The 14,112-nt window shown below is 48.5% G+C and overlaps 5 protein-coding genes across 5 annotated transcripts; 3 read left to right on the plus strand and 2 right to left on the minus strand.

Annotated features, from left to right (window-relative positions):
• Positions 1–160: 160 nt before the first annotated feature.
• On the minus strand, positions 161–2,131 carry N7479_007854 (serine/threonine-protein kinase; the record flags this gene model as incomplete). The annotated part of the gene is made up of 5 exons (XM_057255548.1): positions 161–598; positions 651–888; positions 956–1,028; positions 1,098–1,915; positions 1,968–2,131. The coding sequence occupies 5 exons, from the start codon at positions 2,129–2,131 to the stop codon at positions 161–163; spliced, it is 1,731 nt and encodes a 576-aa protein (XP_057109410.1).
• An 872-nt stretch (positions 2,132–3,003) lies between these two features.
• N7479_007855 (metallophosphatase domain-containing protein) lies at positions 3,004–4,119 on the plus strand (the record flags this gene model as incomplete). Its single annotated transcript, XM_057255549.1, has 1 exon — positions 3,004–4,119. The coding sequence occupies one exon, from the start codon at positions 3,004–3,006 to the stop codon at positions 4,117–4,119; it is 1,116 nt and encodes a 371-aa protein (XP_057109411.1).
• Positions 4,120–4,830: 711 nt separating this feature from the next.
• Positions 4,831–6,453, minus strand: N7479_007856 (L-lactate dehydrogenase (cytochrome); the record flags this gene model as incomplete). Its single annotated transcript, XM_057255550.1, has 3 exons — positions 4,831–5,907; positions 5,976–6,289; positions 6,345–6,453. The coding sequence occupies 3 exons, from the start codon at positions 6,451–6,453 to the stop codon at positions 4,831–4,833; spliced, it is 1,500 nt and encodes a 499-aa protein (XP_057109412.1).
• Positions 6,454–9,613: 3,160 nt separating this feature from the next.
• N7479_007857 (putative MFS monosaccharide transporter) lies at positions 9,614–11,291 on the plus strand (the record flags this gene model as incomplete). The annotated part of the gene is made up of 2 exons (XM_057255551.1): positions 9,614–9,707; positions 9,760–11,291. The coding sequence occupies 2 exons, from the start codon at positions 9,614–9,616 to the stop codon at positions 11,289–11,291; spliced, it is 1,626 nt and encodes a 541-aa protein (XP_057109413.1).
• A 976-nt stretch (positions 11,292–12,267) lies between these two features.
• On the plus strand, positions 12,268–13,476 carry N7479_007858 (Rab family GTPase; the record flags this gene model as incomplete). Its single annotated transcript, XM_057255552.1, has 3 exons — positions 12,268–12,313; positions 12,397–12,617; positions 12,766–13,476. The coding sequence occupies 3 exons, from the start codon at positions 12,268–12,270 to the stop codon at positions 13,474–13,476; spliced, it is 978 nt and encodes a 325-aa protein (XP_057109414.1).
• Positions 13,477–14,112: the final 636 nt, after the last annotated feature.

Raw genomic sequence — 14,112 nt, forward strand, 5'->3', positions numbered from 1 at the left:
AAGACATAAACCAACCAGCATCATTCCGTAAATGGAAAGAGAAAAAAGATCGTTAACTCACATCATCGCCATAAGGGCATGTCCGCAATAAAAACCCGGGGGATAGCCCCGTCTAGGCTAAGGAAAGAGAACAAAAAGGGAGGGGTCACGATGGCCATCTTCATCGCTTTTTGACCTCTGTAGCCCAGCCATCAATGCCCTCCCCGCGGGTTCCAGGTATAATGCCCAGATCGACCCCTTCCATACCTGGTGTTTCCTTTATCCACTCATGAGCTGCCATGCCGCCAGCGTTTGCCCGCTTCTCCGGTGAGAGGTCAAGCATGGGCAGAAGGAGTTCGCTGATACGCATGCTCTCCTCCATGGAGTAGTGATACTTTTCTCGCAGGACGTCGGGTAGGGCCCAATGACGGAGTCGGTGGATATTGCGCAGTTCACCCTTACGATTGAAGATTTCTTGGGACCATTTGCCGGACATGCAGAGGGACTTGGGGAAGGGACCGAGCAATTCAATGATTTGGGCAATGTGGTCATCGTCCTTGCCATATTTGGTCCCTGATTGGGGGTCGAAGAGGTAGTCTCCGGTGATGAGTTCGAAGACCTAGACAGTTAGTATGTTACTCGGCTTTGGCTTTGATGATCATATCACTCACCATACACGCCATACTCCACACATCAGTACTCGCACCCCACTTGGAACCCAGGATGACTTCGGGTGAGCGGTATTGACGAGTTTGAATGTCGTTAGTGAAGTGGTGACCGACCCAACAAGCATTGCCCAAGTCTGCAATTTTGACGGAAATAATGTTGACATTAAGTTCTTCTTCTGGTGATTTGCTCGAAGAGCCTTTATCGAGAGAAATGCCAGACACCTCTCGCTCCAGAAGATCACTGTATGTACGAATGTTGTTAGATCAAGTTATTATCAGATCAATGAATATGAGATATAATAACTTACGCGGTTTTCTCCCGCTGGTTCTGCTTCACATCTTCTTCCTTCACCCCAAGCAGTTCTCTCATAGAGGGCATTTCTGTCGTAGATGCTAGGTCAGTTTCGGTTCGCGCACGGTTCTGCTGTAAGTGCACCCAAGGGGACTAACCTGTAGGTTCATTGACCATCTGGCTGAGACTGCTGTGTGAGTTGGAAGAGCTATGTTTGAAGTCAAAGCTACTGAAGCTGGTGTTGAGCGGACTAGGGAGCGGCTGGCTCCCTGTGATCAGTGTGCGTCGCCGTCTCCGCCCATTCCGGTTATCCTCCTTCTCTTTCGCCTCTTTATTGGCTTCTTCGTTGACATGCGCCTTGACAATCTGCTCCACGTCTCCAATCTCGATTAGCACATTCTCCGGCTTCAGATCCGTGTGAATGATCCCACACTCGCGATGGAGATAATCTAAGCCAAGTAGTACTTGCTTCGCAATCTGCTTGACTAGCGGCATGGGAATACCGCGGTGGTTCCAACGTTTGATCAAGCCCAACAGGTTCTCACCCAGAACTTCGAAAACCATACAAACATGGATACCGTTCGGTCCCTTGTGCTCAAACGAGTCCAGCAGACTGACCACATGCTTCCGACCAGGATGAGAGGGTTTCGCTTGAACTATCTTGTTGAGGAGCTTGATTTCGTCGATCGCGGTCTCGGTGTAGTGTGCAGCGGATCGAACCACCTTCAGCGCGACGTGCTTATTGGTAGTGGTATCCCGCGAGAGCCAGACCGTAGAGAAATGGCCCCATCCAAGCTTGCGCACGACAATATAGCGGCCATTGTTGTATGCCTCGCCGACAGCGACGGGGTGGTATCCACCTTTGCAGTAATCTTCGGAGTCTTCCTCTTCCGCGGTGGCCTCGACTTCTTCGCCAGACGATGAGGATGATGATCGTGATGCGGGGGCTTTGGGGTTTGACTGAGCAGCGCCGGTTCTGTAGAAATGAGTTAGTAACTATGGTGATCAGAAACCCTTTCAAAACATACGATTCTGTACCGGGCGCAGGGTTCGCTTCATTAGTGACGATGGGCTTCAAGTCGGTACCCTTTCTCCTCTTCTTGCCGCCGTTGCCATTGGCAGCTGAAGCAGCGACGTTTGCCATCTGTTTGCCCTTGTTGAGCATCGCCTTGGTAAGATCGACTCCCTCCATGGTGTGGAGATTTGGGAGGTCAAGCTGAGAGGCGGGGCACACTTGGCTTTTGGTTGGCTCAAGCGGAACTTAGAGGCGGTGGATGTTGGAGGGGGCGCCTCTACCACCTGCACAGTAAAAGACCACGGTAATCGGAGAATATAGTAAGATGAAGATTTTCGAATAAACTGTTGATGAGAATTAATTTGGGAGGGGAGAAATGAAGTCACAGACAAGAAATAGCGGGTAAGGCACGAAACTGCCAAAGAGGATATGGGCCAGAACGACCCGATCACAAACTCAAGTTTTATAAAAAATGAAGAGATATATCAACTCGGAGAAAAGAGGAATCGTGAGATGGGATGGTCTTCCGCAAGCAGCCTCAGCGTCGTGGTGGCAAATATCGACGCATTGAGGTAGACAATAAATAGCCTATAACGAATATATATAGGTGAAAAAGAAAAAAGAAGTTTCATGATGAATGTCGCAGGTACTTCACGTTATTAATAGAAACACAGCAAGTAAGATGTACGCAGTACAGTCATGTGAGATGCCAGGTGAGATGCTAGGCAAGATGATACATAGGTACATAATGTATGGTGTTTTGGAGTGATGGTTGATTCTGTTGACTCTTTTGACGCTCTCAAGCTGTTTTTGGTCTTTTAGTACCTTGAATGCTACATCTGCCTTATGCACTATACCTTTATCCTAGACCTATATTCTATCACCTATTCTATCAAATTTCAATCAAATCGGAAAAAGAAAAAAAGACACTAAAAGAAAGATCGACTGTAGTCCTGATGTCACAATCCCCGCTTGGGATAACTGACTTTATTCGGTGGATTCACCTCTTGAACTCTTAAGCCTCCAGCCTCTCTGGCTTCTCGACCATCATGGCAAGCCCCTTCAACCGCCGCCCTATCCCCGACTACTTCATCGCCTCTCCCCTGGTGGCCTTACTCTATCCAGTGCACCAGATTCTACTCCGTCTGCGTGGACCTCCCCGACTCCCTCCACCAGACACTCAACCAATCCGAGTAGTCTGCATCTCCGATACACACACCCTCGAATGGCCAGATGTGCCTGACGGAGACCTTCTCATCCACGCCGGCGACCTCTGTAATGACGGCTCCGCGCGCGATATCCAAACTGCTGTTGACTGGCTGCGAAGCCTCCCCCACCCACACAAAATCGCCATCGGAGGGAACCATGACAGCTATTTCGACGTGCGGTCACGCCTGGATGAGGACCGCATAGACCCAGCTTCTACAGGGGATTCCTTCGCAGCAGTCTCCTCCTCAACAGCATCCATACACTCTCTTCACGAGCTGAACGGCGCATCTCGCATTGACTGGGGCGACATCCACTACCTCCAACACTCGGCCGTAACGCTCTCGTTCACCGACACTTCCACACCCTCACCCGCAACCCCACTAACCAGCTCTCGCTCTCGCTCTCTCACAATCTACGGCGCGCCCCAAGTCCCAGCTATCGTCCCCTTCGGCCCCGAGCACGCCTTCACATACCCCCCACACCACGACGCCTGGTCTGGCACCGTCCCGCCAGAAACAGACATCCTCGTCACCCACACTCCACCCCAGGCCCATCTCGATCTGTCCCCCATATATTCCATAGGCTGTCCCAACTTGCTAGCGGAATCATGGCGCATCCGTCCTATCCTCCACGTCTTCGGCCATATCCATGAATCCGCAGGCCAGGAACCCATATTCTGGGATGAGGCACAGCGCGCCTGGGAAAGATTGTGTGCCTCGCGCCGGTCGCGTGCGCGTTTTACCCGCCTTGCTTCGCTGGCTGGCTTCTTGCGTGATTTGTTCGATCTATCTGCCTGGGTGGATGCCGCGCGGGTCGTGGGATACGGGATCCTAGGTGTCGTTTGGGCTCGTGTCTGGGGAGGAGAGAACCTTAATGGTGGGTGGATGGTTAATGCTGCTTGCATGTATCGCGATAGTGGCCGGTTGGGTAATCCACCGAGGGTTTTTAACCTATGATTTTCCACTGATACGCATAGCGTGCGCTTTCTGCTTCTTGTTTATAATACCATACATGTTTTGGTGGTTTGCGTTTGGTGAGCTGCAACTGTAAATAGAAGCTGAGCGGTTTAACTACGCCAAAAATGGCGTCCCTTTTTCTAGGTATTCACATATTTGGTTTGATCCCAGCCTGGGCAAATCCAAGGAGGGTTTCAAGGTCCGTCTTGTATATCACGTTTGAAAAGTTATAATATGTATAATTTATATGTGTTGGTGGTTCTAATCCTGGAAGCAATATTAACTTAACGCGGAGTTATAACAGTTAATTGAAACAAAAGAAATCAAATCAGCTCGAAAACAGGTGTAGACAGAAATACGTGATGTCTCTATTTCTCAGGTAGTGCTGAACCTATCCTAGCTCATTGATTCAAACGTTCTCTTATTCGATTAAAAAGTACGCATGGTACTCGTTCGTCCTGGGTCACAGTGTCCACCTGGTTCTCGAAATATATCTCCGTAGCCCTGGCTTCAAGCATTAAAAGTCTACAACCGAACAAAAGAGATACGTTTTTCTTCAAGATGAATAATTTGTACACATTGCATGGGTATAGAGATATATATATGAACTCAATGGTTACATGTCCAGAAGATACCATCCTGCAGACCGACGCGGACAAGCCCAGCAAGCACAACACGAATAAACACGAACCGCTTAGGTAGCAAAGAAATTTACAGCTTCGGCTTCTCGTTGAATCTCGGCGCCTCCAAGGGATCATAGGCACGAAGTCCAAGGGTATCAGACGGCACAACTCCAGAGTGACCGCCCAACAAACCACGGGTATCAATCAGACTAGGATTGAGCTCCGCAACACTTGTAGCTCCAATCAATCGCATATTCATCTCCATCTCATCCTTCAGCAGCTGCATAGCCCGGTCCACACCATCAAGTCCATAAGCAGACATTGCGTACAGGAACGGCCGGCCAATACCGATACCAGTGGCACCCAGGCAAAGCGCCTTGATGATATCAGTTGCGCGACGCACACCACCGTCAACGAAGACCTCAATGCGCTTCTCCCAGCCGCGCTCACGGAGCGCAGGCATCACCTCAGCCAACACCTCGATACCGGACCGCGCGGTCTCGAGCTGCCGTCCACCGTGGTTGGATAGCACGACACCGTCGCAGCCAGCTTCGACAGCGCGCAAGACGTCCTCAACGCACTGGACACCCTTCAGCACGATTGGCATGTTTGTGATGGACTTGAACCAGGGGATGTCCTTCCATGACAGAGCGGGGTCGATGAAGGAGGAGATAGCGCGGGCAGCACCCTGCGAGCGGTCGATGTTATCGCCGCCGGACTGGACGTTCGAGCCGGGATCGGAGAACTTGGAGCGCATGTCTTTCTCGCGGCGACCGAGCTGGGGCGCATCGACGGTGATGAAGAGACCCTTGCAGCCGCGCTTTTCGGCGTGCTCAACGATCTTGCGCGTGATTTCACGGTCTTTGTTGACGTATAGCTGGAGCCATTGCACTTGGTCGCCTTGTTTGGCGTCCAGGATTTCGTCAAAGGAGCATGAGGCTAGCGTGGGAATCATTTGTACTACGTTGTGTTGGTGGGAGGCTTTTGTGAGCACCACCTCGCCTTCTGGGTGACCTAGCTTGCCGAGCGCTGTGGCAGTCACATAGAATGGGATTGAGCATTTTGTGCCCAGCATCGTTGTGCTCATGTCAATGTGCTCGACATCGACCAGAATTCGCGGCCGGAACCAAATTTTGTGGAAGGCTGCGTGGTTCTCGCGCATTGTCTGGTATTAGGTTAGCATTGGGGTAATTTGATGTCTAGGGTATCGATGTCGATATCACGGCAGCTTACGATTTCATCATCTGCTCCGCTGGAGTAGTATGCCCACGCGGTCTTCTTCATGACTTGGCGGGCCACCGCCTCAAAGTCCATCAGGTTGTAGCATGCTTCGAGGGAGGGCATGCGGGAAATGCGCTCTTGGCGATCGGCCTCCTCTGGGTCGAACTCCTTTTCTTCCTGCTCAACGGTCGCCATGTCTACTGGTCCCAAGTGTTTTGACTGGTCCAGGAACTTGTCTAGGGTGTCGGGTGGGTGGATTGGTTCAAACTCTTCGGTCGCATCTTTGCCTGCATACTTGAGGATGATTTTTTGACCACCAGGGTGTTCTGAGGAATGTCAGTGAGCATTCGAGCAGAACAGCAGTAGTAAAGAGATACATACCCGGGAGGAATTCGGTTACATCGTAGGCCTTGCCGTGTACGATGACCCAGCACGAGTCTTTGGAGTTGTGCTCGGCGACCTTTGCGCCGGTGAGCTTGCCTTCGCTCATTTTGAAAAGAATATGGGAGTATAATTTGCAGAAGGAGTACGGAGAAGAAGGGAAGCAATTAAAGGGAAAAAGATCCAGTGGAACCTCGGGATAAAGGAGTCCGGGGGAGAAAGTTGCGGGGAGCTTCTCGGCCGACTCGGATGAGATGTCAAAGCTAACTAAAGTCCGTATATTATTAATTCGATGTTTTCCACGGGAATCTCTAAGATAAAGTCCAAAACTCCAATCTAAAGAGGTTGGGTTGGGATCGCCGTGGGAACGGTCTGGGCCACATTATATTGTAAGGTTGTATTCAGCCAGTAGTAACGGACGCATTATACATATGCCCGGATGTTCCACCTAGGCGGATGACCCTTCTTCCCAATGCTATTTTTGTGCGACATGCTGCATTCAGAAACGTCTAGAACACAAGTAAACACAGCCAATGGAATAATTGCTGTTGATATTCCTACATTCCTTCGTTGGAATGTCGGGGATATCCTTTTGAGGAAGGAATAGCGAAAGGCCTGAGGCAGAGACATGTGATTGTGTCACATGATAAACGTCATCTATACAAAGTACGCCATATCACAACACCATTGTGTTGAAGTGCAGTTTCCAAGGGTTCTATCAAAAATTTTCAACCTACTGGCTGGTGAAAGCTGAACATTGAACAGCATCAGTTGCACTATAAAGTAGTGGAGATCACGAAGAACGATCCTACCTCGGTTTAGCCTGACAAGCGCCACTGTCGATCGCCTACAAAACCTCTTCAAAAGCTGGTTTTCAGCTTGAAGTTCAAAGAGACTGCAAAGGCCAGTTAATTTAGCAACGCTTGTGAGACACACAAGCCACTTTGTTATCGGCATCGATTCAGATACTACCATAGGGCACGTTCAGTCATTCGTCCTACAAACTATGCGCCTCCCTCGCGTTGCCGGCGCCTCCGAATATTCTCCACCTCTCCTACACCTCCGCCATTTCTCCATCTTCCGCTACTGTGGCGGCACACATCTCTCCTTGTCGCTTCGTGGCTGCTGCTGACGTTGTACAGGGAAGGGGTTCAGCCAAGTGCCCTGTCCACAATTTGTACTATGTGAATGTGGCACAGAATCCTTCCATCCGTTCATAGAAGTGTAGATCGAACGGGGCGCAAAGCAGTCGCCACCAATGCTTAGTTGTTTAACAAACGGTATTTTAGGACTCGTAAATGGGTATTGTTTGGATCACCTGTCAAACAAAATATGTGGCAATAATAAAGATCAATTCTAACGGCGGATTCATCTACATGTCGGCTGCGCCGATAGCCTATCAAAAGGCTCTGAGATGAAGTCTCAAATCCTTAATCAGCGGGATACATCTTTGCAATGTGGTTCGTTGAAGTGTATATGTTGTATGCACTGTGACATCGTCTGAGGCTCGGCTTTTCTGTCGTCCAATCAATCTTTTATCGGGTGAGGTCTGTTAGGGTCTCGATAGACCGTAAGATAAGCAATTAACCTACGAGATCAGGAAGGCGGTTCTCCAAAATGGATTATTATTAGCCAAAGGAGACCCATCAATAGTTGAATTGTGGACGTGGACATACGGGCCATGAAGAGAACTACACAGTACGCTTCAACGGCAGAGGTTCTTCCAATCAGATGTACGAACGCATGGAACAAAGAATGAATCGTAAACCATGTCCTATAGATTCATTTTATTTCATTTATCCTTTCTCTTTCGCCCGTGTCCACTTAGTTGCAGTTGGAGATAATTTTGAATACAGCGAGTGGCTCAACGACATCATTGCGGATACTAGGTGACACTTTTCCACTTTCTATCTCTTCGAGACATGATGTGGGTCATTTGAAAAGAAGAAAATTGAACTTTTTTCTAGGGTTTGATACAATTCATGTGTCATATTTTACTTAGGAAAAGAAGCAACGGTCAAGCAAAAAAAAGCTTCTCGGGAAAGCCTCTCGGGTCCTGGCCGCCTTGGCTCTTGGCTTTGCATTAATTCTAGCTAGTTACTAAATATGTACGTAGATATAGTTATTCCATAGTGTTCGAATCCAAGTACAGGATTGTACAATATTGTACAACATATGCAGCCTTATATTGTAAACATGGGCAACTCTGTTACCTGCAGCCTAGATAGGGATTCCCAAAGAGCGAAAAAAACAATCTAATATTAAATCTTAAGTAAGGGGAAGTGCACATTCTATATCGAGTAAGCCACTATTTAATCATTTTAGCGCTAGTCCCTTCACGGCCGACATTTCTGGCCGAGATTCCTCGGGATGGAGACGGCTTCCCGAGTCCCTTTTTGCAACCAGCGCCGAGAGGGACGGGAGTGGCTTGGCGCTTGGACTCGAAGTTGCATCGAGAGTACACGATCTAGTTTTGTATGGGGCCCTAGTTAGACACTTATCATCTTACCGTGTGAATGCACAATTCTGATTATTATTTGATATCGGCAACCCTTCACGGTTTTAAGCCTATCATTTGTAAGGCTCATTCCCCTTACCGCTCGGGGGCAATCTCGTTTATTTTCCTAAGAAAGGTGAACGTACAAGGCACAGTGTATTTCAAGACCCATTCATATATGATTCTTTATGTTTGGTCAGTTGGTGCGGATCCAAGTACCACGAAGCACCAGGGCATCTCCACCACATTTTAGAAACACCAATGAGAATTATTGAAGAAAATAAGGATATAATATGTAAAATAGAAGGATTTTATATCTGATGTCATTAGGGACGCAAACTACAAAGTGGAACTTTCGAAAAAAAAAAAGTGCTTAACACGCCTTTATTGACGCATCCGGCTAATAGGCTCCGCTCTATAACAATTTGATTCGTTGAGCTACAACTATTAAGGCAGTGGCTTTTATTTTTTGCATTTTATATCATTTTCTACAGTCTCGGGCTCAACTCGTACAGAGAAGACACGGGGGGAAGTATTATATGCCCCACGATGAACCTCCTTACCACTTTCGTCAATCTTCGCTGGAGCCGTTGGAGAAGCAAGACATTCAAATATCTCCCTATTTCCTTCCCCTGGGGTTCTTCTTTTCTCCGCGTGTCGTTATACCTCCAGTCATTTCCACTCATACCCACGTGTTGACACTGGGACTAGTCCTTCATCCTTTAGGACTTGTATAGATTGGTTATATCGTTATTTTCTTCTATTCTTCATCATGGCGCCTACATATGCTGGCATGTCCGGCAAGCCCCTTGGGCTGACGGTATCAACTATAGCTACTATGGGTTTCCTGCTTTTTGGTTACGATCGTAAGTATAAATTCATTTATTATACAAATCCAACGTTGCTAACAATCCGCAGAGGGTGTCATGTCCGGCATTATTGATTCAGATGCCTTCGGGAGGTTCATGCCTATCACTCATGAAAATTCCACCATGCAGGCCTTGGTGACTGCCGTCTACGAATTGGGTTGTCTGGCTGGCGCCATGTACGCCTTGTTCGCTGGTGATAAGCTTGGTCGTCGTCTCATGATTATCCACGGTGCTTGGGTCATGATAATTGGTGTTATTATTCAAATATGTGCCATCAAGGGCCATGGAGCTACCGCCCAGTTCTTCGTCGGCCGTATCCTCACTGGTATCGGTAATGGAATGAACACTTCGACTATCCCTACATACCAGGCCGAGTGCTCGCGTTCCTCCAATCGTGGTCTTCTTATCTGTATCGAAGGTGGTATCATCGCCATTGGTACAATGATCGCCTACTGGATCGACTTCGGTGCCTCTTACGGCCCCGATGACCTCACCTGGCGTTTCCCCATTGGCTTCCAGCTCGTCTTCGGTCTTATCATTGTCGTTGGAATGTTCTATTTGCCCGACTCGCCTCGCTATCTCATCTCCAAGGGCAACGTGGAAGAGGGTGAGTATGTGCTTGCTGCTCTTGGTGGTTACGAAACCGACTCTCATGAGACCCAGCTCCAGAAGCAGCTTGTCATCGAGTCCATCGAGGCTGCTGGCGTTGCTGAGGGTGCTGGTTACTCTGATCTCCTCACTGGTGGCAAGACGCAACACCTGCGTCGCATGCTTATCGGTTCCTCGTCTCAAATCGCGCAGCAGCTGTCTGGTTGCAATGCTGTGATCTACTACCTCCCTGTCCTCTTGAAGAAGTCTCTTGGTCAGGATAACTTTATGTCCATGCTTATCGGTGGTATCAACATGATTGTCTACGCCATTTTCGCCACCTTCTCCTGGTTCTTCATTGAGAAGATTGGTCGCCGCAAGCTTTTTATCGGTGGTATGACAGGCCAAATGGTCTCTATGATTATCGTCTTTGCTTGTTTGATCCCCGACCAGACCGGACCTTCTAAGGGTGCCGTCTTTGGTCTGTTCCTCTACATGTCCTTCTTCGGAGCCTCCATCCTCCCTCTCCCCTGGTTGTACCCCGCCGAGATCTCGCCTCTCCGTACTCGTGCTAAGGCTAATGCTGTCTCGACCTGCTCCAACTGGCTGTTCAACTTCACTGTCGTTATGATCACTCCGGTTATGATTGATGGTATCTCTTGGGGTACCTACCTGTTCTTCGCTGTGATGAACTTCATGTTCATTCCCCCCATGATCCTCTTCTACCCCGAGACCGCTGGTCGTAGTCTGGAGGAGATCGATCTCATTTTCGCCAAGGGTTACCTTGAGAATATCAGCTATGTCAAGGCTGCCTACGAGCTGCCCAAGCTTACCGACGAGGAGATTGAGGCCAAGGCTGCTGAGTATGGCTTCGAGTCTAGCCGCCGCCAGGGCGATATCGAGACTGCCGCTGAGAAGATTTCCCCTCGTAGCACCTCCAGCGATGGCAAGGGCCTTCACGAAGAGAACGAGAACACCAAGGCTCAATCTTGAGACTCAGTGTTTCTATGAGTCCTGCTAAACGGTCGTTTTTCAAGTTGCTGGCGTGACAGCGCTGTGCGCTGCCATTTCTCAACGTTATGGCTGTGCTGTTCCCTCTGTCTGATGGACGGGGTTGAATGCTAGATTCGCTTTTTTCTCTCTTATTTCTTTTTGACATTATATACCCATTGTTTCTTGCATGGAGGATTATCTCCTGGCCCTGATGCCGGTGAATGATCCTGTATGCACCCTACTCCAGAATCGAAAGTGCAGTGCTTTTGTTATTCGAGGATGACCTTCGAAAATGGTTCGGTTGGAGGAATTATCGGCTTCATGTATATGCGCTTTGTATGATACCAGTCTAGAGATCGAACACATATTCTACTCACTTTTTCCCGAATTACAAATCATATAAATCATATATCTCTTCTCTGCATGTGACAAGGTCAAACCTGCCTCTCGAGGGTTGAGTTTAATAGTGACTCATGCGGGTGCTGCCTTGCATGAGGCTGATAGATTCCCCGAGCAAGGGACCATTCATAGTCCTAGCTTCAACACTATATTAACCCGAAGAGGAAACAAGCCAATAAGCATTGGTAAAATATTAATTAGTAGGACTGTTATAGTCCGTGACGCAGCCCTCTGTCCTGTACATGTGCCTTCAATCTCAGATCATCACTCCATGTAAAACAAAACTAATTATGTAGGTTTATATGTAAACCCATTCACCCATTCACCCATTCTATTCTCTTCTTTTTATTCCTTAGATACCAAGACACGTGCAGGTGACCCCGTGAACAAGAAAGAAGGCATCGGCTGATACCGCCCGCAAATCCCCAGCTTTTCTTTTCTTTCATTTTCCCTTCAAATATCCCTTTGATCTGATCGCTTTGTTTATATCGCGTCGGTTGTCAAAGAATTTTGACTTCGGTGAATATATCATGCGAATACAAAATCTTGACCCCCGCTTCCTCAACCTCGGGGAAACATGAGTTCAAGCCTTGAAGCTAAGATTGTTGTGCTCGGAGCGCAAGGTATGTTGTGGAGTGGCCAGTTTTCGATCTATATACTCGTTGAAAACTCAACTAAATACTATACTAACCCTAATTATAACCAGGGGTTGGCAAGACTGCGCTCGTGGAGAGATACTGTACAAACACCTTCAACCCCGCAGCGGCTTCAACCATCGGCGCGTCGTTCGTGACGAAGCGCGTCCTTGATTCCACCTCCGATACCATAGTCAGATTGCAGATATGGGACACAGCCGGACAGGAAAGGTTTCGCAGCATGTCGAGACTTTATTACAGAGGAGCCCAAGCGGTGCTTCTGTGCTATGATGTCAGTGCATCCCCACACTTCCATGCGAAATGTTCTTTTTTCTCCCCTTCTTCTCCTTTGCTTTTACATTTGTTGCCTATATAAGCACCTACATCATACTAAAACCTACATAAACACTAATACTAACTAACCTAACTTGGCTGCACAGATTACCAACAACAACAGCTTCCAAGAAATGGCCGGTTGGCTATCTGAACTCCGCAAAAACATCACACCCAGCGACGACGGTACGGAATCCCTCATCATCCATGTTGTAGGGACAAAATCCGACATTGTCGCCGACAACCCCAACCGCCGCCAAGTCCCTTTCGAGCGCACAATCGCCTACGTCGCCGAACAACTCTACCCAACCCAAGCCTCCACCCCACCCCCAACCGCAACAGCAGGCATGGGCGGGCTCGGTTTTGGAACATCTGTGTTCGGAGGTACAAGTGGCGGTAGCACATCGAACGCTAGCGCCAGCGCCGCAGGGTTCTCTTCAAATGCCCTGCAGAGTCCGGACTCGAAGCGCAGTTCGGCATTCTGGGGGCAGGAGATTGGGTGGGATTGCTGCCATGAGATCAGCGCGCGGGATGGCGAGGGAATCGACGAGGTTTTCCGCGTTATCACGCGTAAGCTGGTTGAACAGCGCAATCGGCGGGATACGGAGCTGGCTTTGTCAATTGGTGGAGTGTCCATGGCGAATGGGGCTTCCGGGCCTTTCTGTCCTGGGGTTGTGGAGGGTACGGGGAGTTTCCGGCTTGGCCATGGCGATAAGAGGAGGAGTTGGATGGGGTTGGGGGCGGCTGCTGTCAATGTTGATGCTACTGAGGAGGAGAGGATTATGCATGTGTCGCGCAATAAGGGGCGCTGTTGTTGATCATTTGGCTCGGATGGGGGCTTTGATTCTTTGCTTTTTAGTCTATTTGCATTTGGGCCAGCGTTGGTTTTGTACTGGTTGATTATTTGTTTCATTATCTAGGGATGTACGGATTAGAATAGTGTAGTTAGGGCTTTGGTTAGGCGGCCTTTGTGCCTTGTTTTTGTAGGTGATTGTGCATGAATGAAGGTACTTTTTGTTTATTCAACAAGTGGACTTTTGTGTGTAAAAGTTCCATGTTAGACAAGGATTACACGCCACATGCAATCAGTATCGTATAGAGTCGGTTGTGGAGACGGTGGATCCGATCTTCGTAGATGTCCACTGATTTACTCCGTATGGAGGACACTACGGAGTACAAAGTACATATATGTATGTATTATGCTTCTTAAACAGGTACTCTGTATGTATATCTTTTATATCATTTTGACATCTCATACTAACAGGCAACAAGATAATTATCCTCACCCGGGTGATTACTATACTGGGCACTATCAGCCTCTAAACCCCCTCATCTCGCTTATACGGAGAATTATCCTTCCTATTGGTTCAATGGCCCTGGACTGTGCTTTTGCTATCAGGAGTACTTCCAGGGCTGTCAATTCCAATTAAGCCCATGTCTGCGTCAGAACTTTG

The sequence above is a fragment of the Penicillium vulpinum genome, assembly GCF_028829585.1.
Source record: "Penicillium vulpinum strain IBT 29486 chromosome Unknown utg000003l_segment0_segment0, whole genome shotgun sequence".
Taxonomy (NCBI): domain Eukaryota; kingdom Fungi; phylum Ascomycota; class Eurotiomycetes; order Eurotiales; family Aspergillaceae; genus Penicillium; species Penicillium vulpinum.